The sequence below is a fragment of the Vidua macroura genome, chromosome 20, assembly GCF_024509145.1.
Source record: "Vidua macroura isolate BioBank_ID:100142 chromosome 20, ASM2450914v1, whole genome shotgun sequence".
Taxonomy (NCBI): Eukaryota; Metazoa; Chordata; class Aves; order Passeriformes; family Viduidae; genus Vidua; species Vidua macroura.
Window position 1 is genome coordinate 1444895 of NC_071590.1, and position 20387 is coordinate 1465281.

Sequence of the window (20387 nt, forward strand, 5' to 3'; positions counted from 1 at the left end):
TTGGGCCCTCTCCCAAACCCTGGGGCTGGGTGGGGTCCTTGCCAGGTTTCAGCAAGGTTTGGATCTCTGCTCTGGATGCAGCCAATCCCGAGGGGAATCCTCCAAGAATACAGAGACCTGAAATGAGATCCAGCACTGACATCCACGGGGAGCTTCCTCATCCCTGGGCTGCTGCCAGCCAGCTCCGGGGGCACCAGCCTCAGGTGCACCCTCAGCACAGGCTCCCCAGGCAGTGACATCAATCTGCCCATCTTGTAAAACCTGACACCATCACAAATTATTACAGAGCCTTCTTTTACACTTGGCACTAAATTAGGTGGCATTAAAAACCAGCAGATGAAGAATTCCTCATAAAGAAGCCCAACAGCAGCAACCTGAGCTCCAACATGTCCATGGCAGCTTTCTCACACCGCAGGGAATCTCTGGGAAGTTTAAGAGCTTCAAATTAGCACACCAGGGAGTGAAAGTCACTTTGTGCAGCCAGTTAAGGATCACTCCTCCCAGTACCGTTAACATAAAAATCGAGAAAGTCAATTAAAATTTTTACTATATGGCCTCAAATCATCCCCAAAAAAACCCTCAGCACTAAAAGGAAAACCCAAACTGAGAACACTGAAGAGGTTCTTGCTGGAGTACTTTAGAAGCTGATAAAGCACTTGATGGTTTTAATTTAATCTGGAGCTGGATGACAAAGTTATTGAGGTCGTGATTCTGACCTAAATCTTCCCTCTCCTACATTCCAAGCCCAAACAAGACTGACACTAATTTAAAAAAAAAAAAAAAAAAAAAAAAAAAAGTCCCTCCATTTCTTCTCTACAAGGCCAGGCTGGACAGGACTTGGAGAAGCCTGGGATAGTGGAATGTGTCCTTGCCCATGGCAGAGGGTGGAATGAGATGATCTTTAAGGTCACTTCCAACCCAAAATACTCTGTGATTCTGCGATTCTTCTCTTATTTGTTTTCAGGTTTTCAGAAACCTTCATTATCCATACCAGCCAGGAGTGATCAAACCTTAGGTTTCAGCTTCACATCCCTGGAAGCACAAATCTCCAGGAGCTAGGGATGGATGGGTCTGATTTCTTGAGGTGTTTGCAGCAGCTCCTTCCAGAAGCACCAACCAAACCTTGCCTGGGAAAGAGCCAGAGAATCCCAGAAGGGTTTGGGTTGGAAGGCATTTAAAATCCAACCAGTGCCATCCCTGCCATGGGCAGGGACACTTTCCACTGTCCCAGGCTGCTCCAGGCCCTGTCCAGCCTGGCCTTGGACAAATCCATGTTGTTCCTATGCTGGACCAAGGTCTGGCCCAAATTCATTTGGGGATCGATGGATTTTGGTGGAAATGATGCTGAGCCCTGACATGAAACTGCAGCCAGTGCAGGGATGGAGGAGAACCTGACTTCAAGGGAGATGAAGCATTTGGGTGGCCAACACAGAGCTTTGCTCGAGGAGAGCAGCTTCAGAGCCTGGGGAGGATCACCACTGCCAACAATTTATCTTCCTGTTTGATTTAAATTTTATTTGTTTAAGTTTTATATGTAGCCATTGAAGAGTTCCATGAGCCTTCTGCAGCTGTTGGGACATTCCCACCCATCCCATCCCATCCCATCCCATCCCATCCCATCCCATCCCATCCCATCCCATCCCATCCCTCTAAACAAACACCTGACACCAGCATCTTCTCACATATTCCAGGTGAGGTTTCTGAAAACAAATTCTCATTTCACCACCCCACATTTGGCTCCTATGGAAATCTTCCTCTCACCTTCCAAATGCCAGAAGAGTGAGAACATTTTAAACCATCTTCACACAGAAACAGGAATCTTCCTGCAGTTTGGAGATGTTAAACCAGAAAGAACCAATTTAAAAAATATTCAGCATTTTGTACAAATGCCTCAAGATTTTTTTCAAAACAAACCCACAGAAAGCCAGGAAATATCCTTAAAATTCTGCCTTTTCCTCACACTTGTGTCCAACAGTTTGCACCATCCCTGAGTTGCCTCCTGCCACCTTGAGCACTCCTGTGGTGGTGGAAATATTTATAAGGGTTTAAGAAAACCTGTCTAAATCTTTTTCTGAGGGTCTGATGTGCACCTTGCTAACCCTGCAAGGGTGGGGATGTGCTACAGGAACGTCTTGTCCCAGCCATGGAGATCCTCTTCCATCATTTTATGTCAGTAGAGGTTATTCCCAAGAGCTCTATTCCTCTGGCTATTCCAGAGTTTGTGCAAATCCTGTGTGCACAAAAGTTTCAGGCTCTTACAGTGGCCTGAAAGAAGTCCCAGAGGTTGGAGTAAAAGAGGAAAGAAACAGCATTTATTTAATTAAAAAAAAGAAAGCACTGAGTCTTTGGGCTTTTGAACACCATCATGGGATGAGGGCTGCAGGAAGCCCCATGGAAAAATCAATAGTTAGTGGTTTCTGGAATGAATAAATAAATATAACAATGATCCCACCCCAAGCCCCTAAGGTCCCACCCCAAATGAAAGGCCAGCAGCAGAGAGGGACAGCTCAGCACCACCTGAGCTCTGTGACTGAGGAGCACTTTAGTTGAACACAAACACCTTGTTAGCAGCAGAACCTTCACCCCTGGGCCGTATTCAGTAACCTAAAACCCCTCTGTTTGTCCCATCTCCACCCCTGCACCATTCCCACACCTGGGATGAAGTTTGCTCTTTCCTAAGTACACTGCAAGAGCAAATTCATTAACATTTGTGAGGCTGAGGCTGAGGCAGCAGGTAACGGGCTGGGTTAATTAACATTATTTTCACCTTTATAAAAAAACCCCAAACCTATCAGCCCTTCTGTTCTTTCACAATCCATAACTCTCAAACCCCATTTCCTCCTCACAATGATCTTAATTCTAATTAAATGAGCTTTTGTCTTCCAGCAGCAGTAAAGATGAAGTGCCACATAAAACATCTGCAGCGTAGCCCTGTCCAAAGTCCACTTTAACCTAAAAGTTGGTGTTGGTTTTTTAACTTTTTTTTTTTTTTTAGAGTTGGGATTGAAGGTGTTTGAGGTGGTATTTTGTGTTTAGATTTAGATGTTTATTATTTTTATTTACATTATAGTTTTAGAAGTTGTGAGTTTTATAGTATTTTATTAATAAGTTATAAAATAGTTTTGTATTTATTTTATAAGGTTTTTAAAGGAAAAACTACTTCATTAAGAAATTTAATTTAAATTATTTTTCTTTTTAACTTAATAATTATGTTTTGTAATGTAGATTCTGTTTAATTATATGCTATTATTTAAACTTATGAAGAAGAAGGTGAAGAAGAAGGTGAAGCAGAAGGATTAGGTTTTGTTTTAATATTTTAATTTTGTTTTACATATATTATTATATTTTAAAACTTTAAATTTTAAGCTCTGCCCCCACCGCTCTGCACAGCCATGTGTGGAAAATCAAAACCCTTCACAAATTAAAGGCCAAATCCTGTTTACTCTTTCCATTTCTAAAGCAACTCTGACATCAAATAAAGGCTGTTTTTGTGACTTGGGCTCAGATTAAAGTTCTGTCAGTGCGAGCATTTTTGGAATGGAAAATGCAAGAGAAAGTAAGGAAATTCAATGTATTGTAAATGATCCAGGGCACCCAGGGTGGTGCTGGGGATGGATGTGGCATCTCCCACTGTGCTGGGCATGCGGGCACCTGCTCAGGGACTGGACTGGAGGCTCTTGGGGAGCTGCTCCAGCCTCAGGGGCTCTGTGACTGCACTGACAGCGGGACCAGGCAGCAGAGCTCAGCTCTGGCAATTCCTGCCAGCAGAAGAGCGTGCCCAGCCCTTTTCCCTGCTCGGGTGGGTGTCCCTCAGCCCCAGGGCTGCTCCATATTCACTCCCTGGAGGTGTTTAAAACACACTGGAAGTGCCATGGTTTGGCTGAGGTGTTGGGGCTGGGTGGGACTCGATGATCTTGAAGGTCTCTTCCAACCCAGTGATTCTGGGATTCTGGGAACTCCGTGGCTCCTGGGTGAGACCCAGGGCAGAAGAGCATTCATTGTTTTCCTGGACCAGATCCCTGGAGCCACCAGTACCTCACACCTGGAATTACAAATCCTGGGGCTGCCACTGAAGCACCATCAGCACACGGAGCCAGAAATCTCCCAGATTCCAGCAGCTTTTTGACCAAAGCTGATGTGACACAACCAAACCAGGTCAGGCAGGAGGAGCTGCTGGCTCTGGGGTTCACACCAGTGAAACAACAACATGCTCCAGACCTCAATGAACCTCAAAAAAAGCTCATGTTTTGTCAGTGGGAAATAAATCATTGCTGAAGATGCTAAAAAGCTGGATCCCACCATGAGAAACGCCAGGACCAGGTCATCAATTTGATTCACAGCATCTCCAAAGATCTCACTTGGATTTCCCACAGGAATCTGAAAGCATCAGCTTTCTTCCATTTTTTTGTGGCCTCAAAGGTTTTCTGGACCCTCAGCAAACTCTGACCAATGCCTATCATTAATATCTGGATAAATCCTGGCTACAACTCCACAGCAAAGCCCATCCAGGCATGGAATGCAGGCACAGATCCCCTCCTAACACACCTCAGCAGCAGGAAATCCCACCAGCTCTGCAGGAGCTCACTCTGCTGGACATGAGGATCTCTGTGATGACCATCTAAAATGTCATTTTCTGTCTGCCTTTTCCGGCAGAGCTAATTCAGACATGATCCATTACCCTGTAATCACAATTTTATCTCCTGCACAGAGGTAGGCAGAGCCTGGCAAGGAAAGCCTGGCTGTGAAACCAGGCCCAGCTGGTGCTGAGACTGGGGGGATCTTTGGTGTATCTGCATTTAAAATGTTAAGGTGACAAAAATACAACAGCTGATGTATTGCAGACCCCAGGTATTACAGCAGCATTTCTCCCAGAGATTAAGGGAGGCTATTTCTTGCAGGATATTACTGGATAAAGCAGAAGCCTGGAGCCAGTTTGAGACTGGGCCATATTTTAGACAAATTTCATTTCAAAGAGGCCATCAGCTCTCTGCCTGGATAATCATATCTGGGAATTAGCCAGGAGAGAAAATTGCCCCAAAACATTCCCATATTCCGTCTCCAGTCCCCACTGAATGTATCTGGTCACCTCTGGGCTCACAGGGCTGGAGCAGCTCTGGTGGGCAGGGAATTCCTCCTGGGGCTGCCACATTCCCCATGCACCAAGAGTAAACCCAAAAATAGGGAATAAGCTGCTTTACTTCACTCCCACCCTTTTATCCTAAAGTATCTCTTAAAAACTAATGTACCTCTGTATGCTATAATTTCCAAATTTCCTCTAATCCCGTGCATAATTACATGGAGCACTGCACTGTATCCCTTCCATGCAAACATCGCTACAAAGTGCAGGATTTTCAGAGCATGGTGTGACAAAGAAATAACTGCAGTCATTATTTCTGCTCCATGTGTGGGTACACAAAGGGACAGCACGTGTCATTAGCTTCCTGTTGGGGACACTGCCCATTTATCTTCCTCCTCATCCTCCCCCAGTGCCTGCTAGCAATGGTATTTCAGTGGTTTAACATGAAAATGTTACTTTAGTGCTTTTACATGTTTTTTATTTAACATGGCTGGGAGGTTCCTAGGTGTCTCAGGGCTGTGTCCTTTCCCCTGGCTTCCTCAAACCCCCGGGGCCTCAGCTGCAGAATCCACATTTCAGATGCCTTTAACAAAGGTGCCTCCAGAACCCTGCTCTGATCTCTTCTTCATGTTCCTTCCACTCAGCAGTGCTCAGAGCTGAGGGGCAGATCCCTGGGATTGCCTAGCTGGGGACAATGGGGCATCCCCTGCTCCAGGGCTGTCTCCAAAAGGGATGTGAGGGGTGCACCAAGGCTGCAGGAACCCCAGATAAAAACCTCTCCCAGCTCCTCCTGCCAGTGTTTGCAATCAGCTGAAATGCAGAGATGTGATGCTCAATGCCCTGCTCAGATTTTAGCACCATCCCTACATTCTGTTAACATAAAGCAAGCACCAGAACAGCCTAACAGGACCTGCTGGCCAGCAGGAGCCACCTCCAGAGCAAACCCTTCATCTCTACTGCAGATCAGCAGCAGATCCACCCCCAGGCAGCACCTCTGCCTCTCACCACCAAAGCAAGGAAAAATGTGGAGCTGTGAGAAGTGTCCAACATCCCTGTGACCCCATTTGCTCCTGGCTCATTGGTAACCTCTGAACTGGTTCGTACTGGGGAGCCTGGGGAAAGACATCCTAAAGAACCAAAATCCTCCTGGTGTAGGTCCTGACCTCCCCACTCCATCTCTTCTTGAGCACCCAACCCTCCAGCTCCCCACAGGAGTTTTCTCAGCTCAGAAACTCCTCAGCTCTCCACTCTCTGCCTTCTCACCTGCCCTCACATCAAACACCTTCCAAAAACCAGCCAAACCTCACCTCCCCTGCCATCACACACCTTCCCCAAACCAAAGCTGTCCCTCCCCACGGGCTCTGCCCCAGCTTGTGCTTAACCATCCCCTAAGGGCATGGCACAGACTCCAACCCCATTCTGTGGGTGTAACAGAGCAAAAGGTGTCACCAGGCCTTTAAATGTCACATTGGGGATCCAGTCTCCTCAGTCACCTCCAGTGAGAGGTGCTGAAGCCCAGCCAGCTCCCAGGGTCGTGTCACAATTACAGGGGACACTCCCTGTACCAAAGCTTTCCTGTAATTCACAATTGCACCACTTTAGTTTAATAAAAGAGTTTGTTCTTTCTTCCCTTTTATATTTACTGGCTGAGAAAGTATTCCAGTAGTGTTGATCCACTTTTATCACCCTCCAGAGGCTCCAGCAGGAGCTGCCAGCACCACACTGCTCACACCTCACCTGCAAAGGCTCTTGGATTCCTCAGCTTTGCCTTCTGCATGGCCCAGCCCTTCTTTACCTAGTCCAGCAGTCTGAATTTGGTTAAAATAATTGTTTATTTGTCAAAGCCCTGACTCCTGTCCAGAATAAACTGACTCTGAACTAAATTAATTCCTCCACTGAGGGCTGAATGTGCTGCCTGGGACAAGGGAGCCAAAGGAGCAACAAGAGGACTCTGTGTGAATGGGAACAGACCTAATTTCAGCTTCCAGGGATTATGTCAGTGACCAAAACAGAATTGTTTGGGTTCAGGATTCCCATCAGGCAGGGATCTGCACTCTTGCAGCTGCTCTGTGCCTGAGGACAAGGCTTCTCCAGACAGAGCATGTTGGGATCCAGGTGGATCCCACCCACCTGGCCAGACACCACTCCTGATCAGAGCATCACTGTGATATTTGGGGGATGTGAAGGGAAAACCTCTGAGCTGCGCACACAGAGCAGCCCCAGCTCCCACCCACAGCCAGCTCTTCCCTCCCCTCCTGCTCTTGTTTTGGGCACCCCTGAAGCCCAGCAGGGCTGGAGCACAGTTCAGAGCTGCCAACCCTTCAGCTGGAGTGTTACAACAGCCTGAGACACATTTTCCCAAAGCTTGCCCTGGGAGGAGAGGGACTCTCCACTGAGCAAACACAGTGCTGTGTCCCATGGATCCCCATTCAGTCCATCACACGGGAACCATCCCCTCGCTCCTCATGGTTTGCACAGGCTGAACACTGGAACTGAGGCAAAGCCACTTTGTCACCGGCACTTCCACACAAGCCTGGACAAACCTGCACAGCTCATGCACCTCCTCAGTGGGTTTGTTACCAACACGCTTTTCCAAATCTCTACACCCTTCCAAACCCTCCCTAGCTCATGTCACAGAGTTGGTGGGGGTTATGACATTGTCCCTGCCTCTCCAAGTGGCTTCCTCACTTCATCTTCCTGCATTTTCATAGAACCATGGAATGGTTTGGGTGGGAGGGACCTCAAAGCTCACCGCGTGCCACCTTCCACTGTCCCAGGCTGCTCCAAACCCCAAAGTCCAGCCTTGGGCACTGCCAGTGATGCAGGGGCGGCCACAGCTGCTCTGGGCACCCTGTGCCAGGGCCTGCCCACCCTCCCAGGGAACAATTCCTTCCAGTATCCCACCTAACCCTGCTCTGTCTGAAGTCATTCCCCTTTCCCCTGTCACTCCAGGCTGCTGTGTGTCCCTGTCGAGCTCTCCCACAGGCTCCCTCAGCAGCTGGACACCTCCCTGCCCTCCTTGGTGCTGCTCAGTGAATGTCCCAGCCCTGGGCAGTGAATGTCCCCAGCCCCAGGCAGTGAGTGTCCCAGCTCTGGGCAGTGAATGTCCCCAGCCCCAGGCAGTGAATGTCCCAGCTCTGGGCAGTGAATGTCCCCAGCCCCAGGCAGTGAGTGTCCCCAGCCCCGGGCAGTGAATGTCCCCAGCTCTGGGCAGTGAATGTCCCCAGCTCTGGGCAGTGAATGTCCCCAGCCCCAGGCAGTGAGTGTCCCCAGCCCCGGGCAGTGAATGTCCCAGCCCTGGGCAGTGAATGTCCCAGCTCTGGGCAGTGAATGTCCCCAGCTCTGGGCAGTGAATGTCCCAGCCCTGGGCAGTGAATGTCCCCAGCCCCAGGCAGTGAGTGTCCCCAGCTCTGGGCAGTGAATGTCCCAGCCCTGGGCAGTGAATGTCCCCAGCTCTGGGCAGTGAATGTCCCAGCTCTGGGCAGTGAATGTCCCAGCTCTGGGCAGTGAATGTCCCAGCCCTGGGCAGTGAATGTCCCCAGCTCTGGGCAGTGAATGTCCCAGCCCCGGGCAGTGAATGTCCCAGCTCTGGGCAGTGAATGTCCCAGCCCCGGGCAGTGAATGTCCCAGCTCTGGGCAGTGAATGTCCCAGCCCCGGGCAGTGAATGTCCCAGCTCTGGACAGTGAATGTCCCAGCCCCGGGCAGTGAATGTCCCCAGCCCTGGGCAGTGAATGTCCCAGCCCCGGGCAGTGAGTGTCCCCAGCCCGGCCGTACCTGATGGGCAGGGAGGGGTCCCCCGCGTCCCACCAGTCCTTGGGGGGGCTGATGTACATGCACCACAGCTCCCAGCTGTAGCCGTGTGCCGAGTTCTCGTAGCGCTGCACCTCGAAGTTGTCCTGCTTGATGTTGTCAATGGAGGGCAGGATCACCCTCTTCCTGTTCTCCTGGATCCGGGACAGCACCGGCTCCGCCCTGGGGGAAGGGGCAAAGCACACAGAGAGAGCCTCAGTTCACTGCAGCTCCACTCAGTTCCATCCCAATCTCCCATCCATCCCTGCCCTCTGGCAGTGGGAGCCATTCCCTGTGTCCTGTCCCTCCATCCCTTGTCCCCAGTCCCTCTCCAGCTCTCCTGGGGGCTCCCTTTGGTACTGGAATCCACTCGGAGCCTTCTCCTCTCCAGATGAACAACTCCAACTCTCTCAGCTTGTCCTCAGAGCACAAGTGCTGCAGCCCTTCGTGTTCCTCCTCTGGGCCCACTCCAACAGGTCCATGTCCTCCCTGTGATGGATACAAACCTGGTCCACAGACTGGGAAGCCTGGCTGGAAACCTTCCCTTCTGTAAAGCAGGGCAGGAAGGCTGTGCTTGGTTCAAACCACGCTTGAACTAGCCCAAGCTTCCCCCAGATCCCAAAACCCTGGGCAGAACAGGGTACATTCTTGAAAGCAGGACTGTTTGAAGGGTCTTTTTTCCCTTGGGATGCAGTTTGATGACTCTATAGCTAAAAAAATCATCTCTGGGACATGTTCAGAGCAGGGGGTGTGCTCAGCCTCACCTCTGCAGCTCCAGAGCCACCGAGTGCCCTGGGGTCAGTGCCCACACCAGGGGGAATTTGGGGGAACTGGCACTCCCAGTGCCCCCAGTAACTGCAGCAGGTGGGAAACACAGGGAGAGTCAAGCCCACACTGCAGAAATGTCTCCTCTCTACCCCTAGAAAAGAGCTTCAAGAGCTCAGTCGATGGGAGGTCCTCAGTGAATCAGGTGTGAGGATTTACTGACCAGAGAGAGGAATGTTCAACTGGGAATACAGATCCCAGCATCACAAACAGCTCCTAAAATAACCCCTTCAGCTGCGCTGTCATCAAAAAGGATTCAATAGCTGTGCACAACTCTGCCTTTAACAACTGCAAATAGAGGGTTTCTTTTTTTTTTTTGTGGCTGTTATTGTGCTCAAATTCAATACAAGTTTAGCTTCTTCCACCTCCACTTTTCTAAACATGGACCATTTACTTTTTACACTTGGTTAAAGAAAAAAAAATTCCCTTTCAGGCTCCTGTCATGACATAGAATCAAACTTAAGCCACTTGAGCTCAAATGCTCTAAACCTCTCTGAAAAAAAATCCTTATGAAACACCTTTTGCTGCTTCTGCACCTCTGCTCTTATTCCCAGCAGCAGAGGAAACAAATCAATCCAGAGCATCTGAGCCTTCCCCTCTGGGATCCAGCAACGGGCACAGAAGTGGGAAACACTTTCTCCTTCATTCCCTTGCTGCCTGGGCTTTTTTAAACTTGCAGGAATTACTTAAGGCTAAGGGAATGGGAAATCATCCTGAAAAACATAAACAGGGAGCAGGGAAAGTGCACGCACAAAGGGGAGGAACAGAGAAGGATTACAAGGAACAAGGGCAAGGAGAAGTTTTCCTCGTACGTTCCCACCATGCCATTCAATCCAGAAGGAATCCAGAAGGACTCCTGGAGAGGGATTAACAAGCCAGTGGGCTTGTGTGTGGTTCTGTAGGGACACAAAAGGAGGGATGTTCCCCTGGTTAATGCCCCACCCCGAGCAAGCCCCCAAGCACCTACCAGCCAGCAGTGAACTCCACGTGGGCATCAAAGAAGCCGGTGACCTGGCCTGTGGCAGCTTTCCAGCCCTCGATCCGGGCCCGGATCAGCCCTTCCCTCTTCTGGTTCCGCACCACCTTGACCAGCCCCGGGTAGCGTTTGTTGACGTACTCCTCCAGCGGCGCCTTCAGCTCCTCTGGGGACAAGGACACACAGCCCATGGGACAGGGACACAGCTCCCACCTGGGACAAACCCACCCTGGGGAGGGACTGCAGCAGGATCATTGGGGCAACACCCCTGCACCCACTGAGGGACACAGAATCACAGGGTTGGAAGAGACCTTCAAGATCATCGAGTCCAACCTGTTCCCAGGTGACACAATCACCTGGGCTCGAGCAATGCTGGCCTGCACAAGATGGACCGAACACAACCCACACAGAAGAGGTTCAAGGTGGCCCAGAACGCTGCTGTTGGGCCACTGAGGAGCCCACGGGCCACCTCAGAGGCCAAGGGCAGGGAGGGGACACTTACAGTCTGCACTAAAAGAAATGGAACTGAAACACAAAGATAGAAAGATGTCACCCATGGACAGCACACAGCAGCACTCTGAACTCCTGATGGAGGTTTGAGCTGAAAGCACTGCTAGAAATGCTGCAAAGCTCACCCAAAGTGACTCAAACTACATAAAAACCATGTCTGAGCTTCACTGCCCTCTTCACTCAGCCTCACCACTACAGCCTTGGCACTTGCTGTTTGTTTTGCCACCAGAAAAGCTGAAATTCCCCTTGCTTTTGTGAGGGGATGAAAGGGGATTCTGGCTTTGTTCAGAAGATCCTCCCACCACATATCTCGTGTTCACTGCAGCTCATTTCCCTGTGCTGCTTTCCCAGGCCTGTGTGTGCAGTGCCTGAGACCCTCAGGGACCACCTGCAGCCCTCAGCCACCACCAGCACAGAAATCCTCCAGAGTACAAGATCTGAGCATAAAAGACCCAGAGGGCTTTGAAGGTGGAAGCAGATGGAAGGTTACGATAAAGGATAAACACCAGTGTGTTTTTCCAACCCTTTGGAAAAGTGCCAGTTCTCTCCCAGAGAAGCCTCAGTCCTTTCAGTGCCTGTTGCACCAGCTCAATGCACAAAGGTCTGCTGGAGAGAGGAGTTCTGAAAGCTCAGCAAAGCCACTGGGCACCAACACAAACTCTCAACACCATGAAAGCAGCTCCTGAGAGTATCTTTCATCCCTATGAGGCTTCAGGACAGCAGAAAATGAAGATATGATCCATGACCTCAAATTACAGTCTAATACCCTTCACTGCACTCTCTCTCTCCTGGAATAAAAATAAAGAGGGAAAAAGAAAGTCACCATTAATCACCCGCATGGTAAAATCCTCGAGACACACGAGCACACGTGGGGTCCCACATGAAGGAAACACACAATGGAGAGCAAAGGAGTAAACAGCAAATCTTATCTGCTTTGAAATCTTCAAAGGAAAAGGATTATCTGTTCCCTTCCCCGCCACGCCTCCTTCCAGGCACAGCAAATGTGCTTTCTCCACACTGCCTTTCTGGGATGCTTCCCCTCACATCTCCATTTCCCCAAAGTCTCCTTTCTCTTTTATGCTGAAGTGGGAATAAAAAGAATAAAGCAAATGAGCCCCTTCCTCAATTCAAAGCATCTGCATCACACACATCCATAACTCAGCAACTTCCATTTCATGCTGAGCCACTCAGAGCAAAACCAGGATTTTATGGAGACAACAACTCTCCCAAATGGTTTTAAGGAGACAAAGACACTGATTTTTTTGACAGATGAAGCCCCACAAGCACAGCACTTGGCATCTCATGTGGCTTTGGCAGCAGGTAAGTCATTAATGCAGCAGACCACTGCACCACAGAGTGATTAAAACAACTTTCACATTGGAGGTGGAATCTCAGCGGAAGGAAAACGTGAGAACTCCCCTGGGGAATCGTCTGAGCAGCTCAGAGCAGAGTGAAGCTCCGGTGAAACAGAGGAGTTGTAATGTCACAGCTCACAGGCAGCACAGGGTCAGCCCAGAGAGCCCCATGTGCCCACCCCAGTGTATGACAGCAGCTCCTCAGAATGTCCCCAGGCAGCCACAGCCACTCCTCTGCTGTGTCCTGGGTGCCAGCAGGGGCACAGTGACCTGAGGGGAGCACGGGGCCAGAGCAGCACCTGTGCAATGGCACCGGGGCTGTGGCAGGTGCCCGTGGCTGGCACCACTCTGACCCTGCACACTGGCACAGGGAGGGCCTGTCCTGCCCAGCGTGGGACACAGCTGTCCCCAAGGGACCTGGCCTGCCCTCACCTCTGCATGGGACACAGCTGTCCCCAAGGGCCTGTCCTGCCCAGCGTGGGACACAGCTGTCCCCAAGGGCCTGTCCTGCCCAGCGTGGGACACAGCTGTCCCCAAGGGCCTGTCCTGCCCACCTGGAGCAGCACCCAGAGACACAAGCAGTGCCCAGCAGTGGGAAATGCATTTCCAGGCCCTCTCTCCAACAAGGATTTCCTGCACAGCCTCACACAGATTTGCAGGTTTGCTCCCTGCCTCTGCTCCATTCTGGCTCAGCCCACAGCACACAGCTTTTGGGGAGAACTGACATTTCCTCCATGCCTGAGCAGCCCTCATGGAGAGGATGGCTGCACCCCAGCACTGAGCTGGGCCAGCCTCACCCTTCTGAGCTGTCCTGCAGCTCTGGGAGGAGAGGGCACAGAGCACAGCACTGTTCTGGCACATCCCTGGCTCTCGGAAGGGTGGACTCTGTATTTCATTCCCCAGAGCACCCAGAAGTGCAGGAGTGGAAAATCCAGTGTTGAGTAACAAAAGTGAAATGCCAGACTCCAGGAATCCCAGAATGATTTGGGATAAAGTTCATCTCATTCCACCCCCTGCCATGAGCAAGGACACCCTCTGTAGGCCAGGGTGCTTCAAGCCCTGTCCAACCTGGCCTTGGACAATTAATGAGAAACTCCTGTTCAAGCATCCTGTGAGCCCTGGCCTGAGTTAATGAGCAGGGCTGATGTGGCTGTGTGGAGAAGCACCAGTGGGAACCCCAGTGTCTGCACAGCTCCTCTGCTCCTGGGGATGCTGATCCTGTGGGACCAGACATGCTCAAACCTCTGGAAACCATCACTGACTCACAAATCCCATCCAATACAGGTCAGGTGATGTTATCTCTGATTTTAACCCACGTTTCCCTCAGTCAGCAGTCGCTGAGTGCCCTGCACTGTCAGAACACCCAGCTCCAGCCTCAGGACCTGCAGAGCTGCTGCTGACCTTGAAGCTCTTCACCTGTCCTGTCAGCTCAGGAAGTGTTTCCTGCCCAGCTGATGCACCTGCACACAGGTCCCAGCTACACCAGGAAGGTTGGGAGGCCTGGAACAGAATGCCAGGGGGTTGTGACTTGCACTAAGGGACAGCAGCAGAGAGCAGCTGTCACACAGAGGGACAGCCTGGCCCTTGGATCTGCTCCTCCCAGGACTCCACACAAACTACAGCAGGGACAAAGCACCTCCAGCTCAGGGACTCGCTGGCACTGCCACCCCTGCCTGGCACAGGGCCACGGTGCTGCTTTCACAGGGCTGACAGTGACAACATCCACGAGAGCCTGAGCCAGGATAACCAGCCTCAGAAACTGGGACTCTGGATGTAAAGGAGGTCAGGAGCCAGGATGGGAACAGAGCAGTGGCCCCCAGCTCCCCTCATCCTCCCTGACTAGAGAAGCATTAGCACTCCTTCAGGCTTGCACTCCTGAGGATTCCAGTGGTGGATCCACAGAGGCTGCACAACCAGGAATTCACTCCAGTCCAACACTGCCCTGGAGCCTGGAGACTCCCTTTTCTCCTGCACCCCATGGCTCTCCTCCCTCACACACTCAGGCATCCTCTGAGGAACTGGAGCCTCCCTCAGAGCACAGCATTCAGGATGCAGTCTGGAAGGTTTGATCTCTGCCGATGCATGAGCTGCTTCCCAGCAAGATTTGCAGAGAGAAACGCTCCTGAAAATGCCAAAAGGTTCGATTTCAATCCTGCCTTTTGTTCTCCATCTGTCCCTATTGATCTTCACTGAAGGGCAAGTCCAAGGAACTCAAATCCAATGGACCTGTTGCTCCATTAAAAAGCCCAGCTGCCAGCTGCAATGACTTACATTATCTCTTACAAACTGTTTTGTCACCTACACAAGCTAGGAAATGTGGCTGCAGGGAAATGGAACCACCTGATGCCAAGGAAAGTAATCCTACCATGGACATCAGCCCACCTGCAAGCACAGAAACATCCACTGCTCCATCCTGTCTTAGGTTGGAAGATTTAGCTGGGGATGTGCATTCTATTGCCATCTGTCAGAGCTGGGGCAGTTCTCTGCTGTTCACTGGGCACTTTTCTTTATCTCTCCCACAGCCAATCCTCCCTCCAGGAGATCTCTTCTCTTCATGGCCACTGAGTGTCCCTGCACGGCTGAGAAAATTCCAGCATCCCATGGGGAGAGGCTCTGCCCAGGGGAGCAGCCAAGCATTCCTACCTGGATCCAATCTGCCCTTGGAACAGCACAGCAGCCTTTGCCCACTGCATTCCCAGAGGAGCAGCTTTCTTCTCCACTGCATTCCCAGAGGGAGCCCAGGCCCATCCACAGCAGCCCTGGAGCTTCAGAGGAAAACTCCAGCCTTGTCCAGGATCCTGCTCCAGCAGAAGCACAGCTGGCACTGCAGGAGGGCTGAGCCCCCATGGAATGGCACTGCTGCCACCACCCTGACCCACAGCCTGCCAGGGCCTGTTCTCACCCTGTCAGTGGGGTTTTTTTGTTTGGTTGGTTGACTTTTTTTGTCTGTACTATTGCATTTGTATTTTTAGTTTTCCTAATAAAGAACTGCTATTTCTACTCCCATACCTTTGCCTGAGAGCCCCTTAATTTCAAAATCATCATAATTCAGAGGGAGGGGGTTTACATTTTCCATTTCAGGGGAGGCTCCCGCCTTCCTTAGCAGACCTGTCTTTTCAAACCAAGACACATCCCCACCCCAAATCCTGCCCAAAACCTCTCCACATCCTGTGGTAGCCCCAGAACTAAAGGTGGGAACTGCCTGTAGCCACACAAAGAAAGCAGCAAAGACCAGCAGCACCAGAGAAGCTCAAGGAATTACCAAGAGCAGGTGCAGCACTGGCCAGGTGTCCTTGGGAGAGGACCACACCTCCACACCCCTAAGGAAAACATCCTTGTGTTTGCCAGGCTCAGCTGGGTGGGAAAAGGCCAAGGTGTTATCAGAAACGCTGGAGGGGTCAGGGCTGGTAGTGCTCCAGTGCCATGGGAGACCCCAGGCACCCTTGTCCCACATTCTCACCTGCCTGAAACTCCAAAGCCATCAGGGCTGGGATTTCTGCAGGAAATCATTAAAGCAGCTCCTTCAGCAGGCAGTAAATAAATGTGAACACTTTTCAGGGAGACTCAGAGCCAGGGGAGTCTCTGAAGCTTTTTACCTGCAGCTGGACAAGAGGAAAATGTGACATGGGGAGCAGGAGGATGAATCAGTTCTCACAGAGAAAGCTGGTCCCAGTCAGGGCACGCAGCTCAAGCCTCTGCTCATTTGGTTCAGCAAAACTCAAAGAGAATCAAGAACACCCTGAGCTGGAAGGGACCCACAAGGATGATGGATCCCAGCTCCTGTCCTGCACAGACACCCCAACAAACCCACGCTGTGCTGCTCTGCTGCTCTTCTCACAGAGCCCCGGAGCTGAGCAGCAGTGGGACAGCCCAGGTCAGCTCCAGTTAAACACCCCTGCTCAGGCTGCACTGTTCAGCCCTGGGAAAGGCTGGGATGTGACTCAGCTCCTTGCAGCTCCCCTCTGAGCACCAACACCCCAGCAGCTCCCAGGAGATGGGGGCATGGGCGCTGCTGCTGCCGCTGGAATGAGCAAAACAAGGAGAGGATCCCTCGGTGCCATGACCGAAGCAAATTACAGCCCTGGGCATGTCTCCCCTGGTGTAGCCAGCTCCTTTAAGCAGCCTTTTATCCAGAGGGTTTCCTTTATTCCGAAAGGTTTGCTTTTCAAAGAGATGTTATCCCAGATTAAAAACGCTGAAAGACACAACAACAACTAAAAAAAAAAAAAAAAAAAAAAAAAAAAAAAAAAAAAAAGCAGGTGATGATTAAGCAACAGACAAAGTGTGCAGCTGTGAGATGCACATGGCTGCACCCCCCACCAGCCTGGGAACCTCGTTATCACTCCCAAACACAACCTGCACACTGCCTTTGGAATTACAGCCTGCAACAAGCACAAACAAAAGCAATCTCCAAAAGAGTCTTTATGAAGTGTAATGCGCAGCTCAAGGGAGAAGGGGGTTCAAACTACAACTCCCCAAGCTTGCTCCTTCAAGGAGGGATTTTTTTCCCCCCGTTACAATACATTTGCATCTTTTATCTAGTTACAGCTCAGACATAAAGCATCAGAATGCCAGCGTTCATTAACTTTAATCTCTGACTGCACACTTTTGTGTTGTGCCGTGCTGTTGTACAACAAAGCTGAGAGCAGGGAGTGTCTAATGAGGCTTCAGCTCTTTGTTCCAGCCTAAAAACCTCACACCAGCACCAGGCTTTGCCCCTGGCTGTGTCACAGCTCTACCTGGAGGGCACAGAGCCAGCTGGGGAGGGCAGGTAGCTCTTGCCTCTACCCCTGGGGCTAATCTTAAAGCTTGATTTGGAAATCTCTGTTAATATTTGGTGCTTTTTTCTTCAGTTACCCAGATTTGCTGTGGTTTCTCTTCCCCCCTGACAAAATCCACACAAACCCCAGTCAGGGACTATCCTGAGCCTTCAGCAACTTCCCCAAAGCTGCGTCTGGTGACCCAGGGGACAGCACAGCTCTGGGCTTGGGCACTGCTCCCTGGAGTCAGCCTTCTCTCAGGTTATACAGGTGAGCCTCCAAAGGCTTTTCCTGGGCTACAGCCACATGCCACAGAAATTGTCCCTCACTCCCACACCACTGCTCCCAGAGAGGCTGAAAAAATTCCTTCTTGTTTAATCACAGCCTCCAAAGTCACACCCACACAGCCCCATCCTCTGCTTGATCCTCCAGGATTCATCTCTAAATCTGAGAGCTCATGAGGAACTATTTTCCTGTAATTATTTTCCTGTAGAAGCCAAATCTATTTATTATGATGACTTTGTTTGTAATATCCAAAGCATCAACTCTGCGATGCTGCTATTGCTGCTCAAAATGATTGCCGACCATTAGTGGGAACTCTGTGACAATGTTATTGCCATTAATAATTCCTGGCTGTCACTGCAGCTCCTCGAGGATGCTGAGAGGGAGCACATGGTCCCAGAGATACGTTCTGGTTTGTATCATTTCTTTTACATGAGAAAAGTAGATTATTACACGCTTGGGAGGAGCTCTTCATAAACATCTGCCAAGTTACCTCATTATCTTCCTTCAAATCCCTCCTTAAAAATCTCATTTGTCATGAGGCCTGCAAAGCCTCAGCAGCAGAACACCGGCATTATTAACTCACCCTCCCAGCTGATGGCACCACCTCAGTCCCCACCCCACTCTCCTTGTGCACCCAATGTTTCTGAGGACAGAACTCCTCAGGGATGTCCAACCCTCAGCACAGCCCTGGGCCACCATGAGGGACCCTGGACACTCCTGATTCCAACCAAAACACCCTCGGGGTGGGATGCAGCCTAGCTGTGCCAGGAGACTGAAATTTTCCCACCTTGTGCCCAGGATGTTTGAATTTGTCCATCAGCTAGGGTCATCTCCCTGCCTCTCCCTCCCTGGTGCTGCACAACACTCCAACACAACCCTGGCAGTGCCCAAGGCCAGGCTGGACAGAGCTGGGATAGTGGAAGGTGTCCCTGTCCATGGCAGGGGTGGCACTGGGTGGGCTTTAAGGTCCCTTCAACCCAAACTTTCTGGGATTCTGTGAAATGCCAGAGCTGGAAGTGCTTGAACACAGTCCAAGCTTTGGGCACCCCTCTGCCTGCCCTGCCATCCCCCCAGCCCTAACCCTGCCCACCCCAGCGGTGCCCTGTGATCCCACAGTGGGTACAGGGATCCCACCCTGATCCTCACTGCCAGCTGTAGCCCTGGCCTTGCAGATGCTTTAGGAAGGATTTGTTTTGCTGTCCTGTGCCTTTCCAGTGTCTCCAGAACACCTGGCTCGCCACCAGCCTCACACTGAGTGAGGAAGAGGCTGGTCAGAAACACATCCTTTGTGCACAGCAGCGAGGGGAGAAGCTCAGTGATTATCACCAATGGCTTCTCTTTGAAAGAGTTCTTCTCTTTGCCCCTTTAATAGGATAAAATTTGGAGAAGGAGCCTCTCATTGTGGTATTTCAAGCCCTCCAAGTCCTGGGCACTGTGGGATACTCCAGCAGCACCTCACCTGCACTTCCCCTTCACCAGCTCTGAAATCCCACAGCTTCACCGTGAACACCATCCAAGCTCCTGCCCTGGAGCTGCTGTGATTCCCACCAGCTGAGGAGCTGCCCTCCTGATTCTTTTATTGGTAATTAGAACTCATCAGCTTTCTGTGGTGCTCATTACTGTGGTGTTTGAGTGCCTATTTTTACAGCCTGAACAGCTCGCTGTGCACCAGCTCCTCTCCTCACAGACAGAGCAGCCTCTCAGCTCCCTCTGGAAATGAGCTCTCCACACCCTGCACCCTGCCCTGCTCTTCCCTCCAATCACAGCACTCCTGGATTAATTTTTTAAAAATAACATTAAAAGGATGAAAACACAGCACAACTGAAGAAGGCAGTAAACAAAGTCACTTAACTATTTGCTGTCCTTCACAAGGATTTTTACTGCCCTGATTACCTTGTCCGAGTGGATATTGGGAGGAAAAAAGAGTTTGAAAGGTCTGAAGAGTCTGAAAATGCTTCCTGCAGTTCTGTGTTATCAAAAGCCAGAAGGGAAGGAATGACAGCAGTGACTGAGAGCAGGTTGAACCAAAGGACACTAGTGTGTAATGTGGGAAACCAAACATCCCCTCCAGGCTGTGGCAGGGCTTGACCTGGACAGGTGAGCTGGGATTATTTTCTCCTCTTCCTCTTTCCTGTTCCAAAACCAGAACTCAGGGAATGAGGGTCTCTGCAGAGCACCAGCCACCTATAAAGCCTGGGATGGCATTTTACAACAGGGAAACTGAGGCACACACAGAGGAAACATCTCAGTTAACACCCGTGGGAGGTGCCCAAGCAGAAATCCCTCTGGGCTCCAGGCTCTTGTCCTGGCAAATATTTAGAGGCGCATATCTGCAATAACCAAAGTTGTTATCAGAAACAAGGATACCCTGAAACCAGAGCACCTGGATGGTACTGAAAGGTGGCTCTCTGGTTTCCTTCACCTTCCAGCTCTCAGCTACATTTTCAAACAACAGCTCTCTCAGATTTAGCTGTGGTTTGATCCTGTTCCTCACCAGAGAAGTGGCAGAAAACTTTGTGCCAGCAGCACACCCACCCCCTTACCTTCTGTGCCCTTCCCCAAGAACCCTCCAGGAGATTCCCAGAAACCCAGCCCCTCCTGGTGGAGCTGGAGCTGGCAGTGTGCTCACCCTCGTCGCTGTTGTCGTCCACGAGGATGATCTCCTTGAGCAGGGGGGCAGGGGTGTGGTTGACGGCACTGTGCACCGAGCGCAGGATCACCGACAGCGCCTCGTTCACAAAGATGAAGATGATGGAGATCTGGGGCAGGTCCTTCCCGTATTTCAGCTCTTTGCACCTGCAACACGAAG

General features: G+C 50.9%; 1 protein-coding gene across 2 annotated transcripts in view; it reads right to left on the reverse strand.

Annotated features, from left to right (window-relative positions):
• The window catches only part of GALNT17 (polypeptide N-acetylgalactosaminyltransferase 17), a 212294-nt gene that overhangs the window by 112943 nt on the left and 78964 nt on the right, over positions 1-20387 (reverse strand). Inside the window, exons 3-5 of one of the 2 annotated variants that reach the window (XM_053995477.1) lie at positions 20208-20374; positions 10660-10834; positions 8853-9050 (exon numbers count right to left, since the gene is read on the reverse strand). In XM_053995477.1, the coding sequence (XP_053851452.1) occupies positions 8853-9050; positions 10660-10834; positions 20208-20374 (540 nt within the window). Of the gene's footprint in view, positions 1-8852; positions 9051-10659; positions 10835-15993; positions 16094-20207; positions 20375-20387 lie in introns of those variants that run through there. The other variant, XM_053995480.1, reaches the window with a different exon arrangement.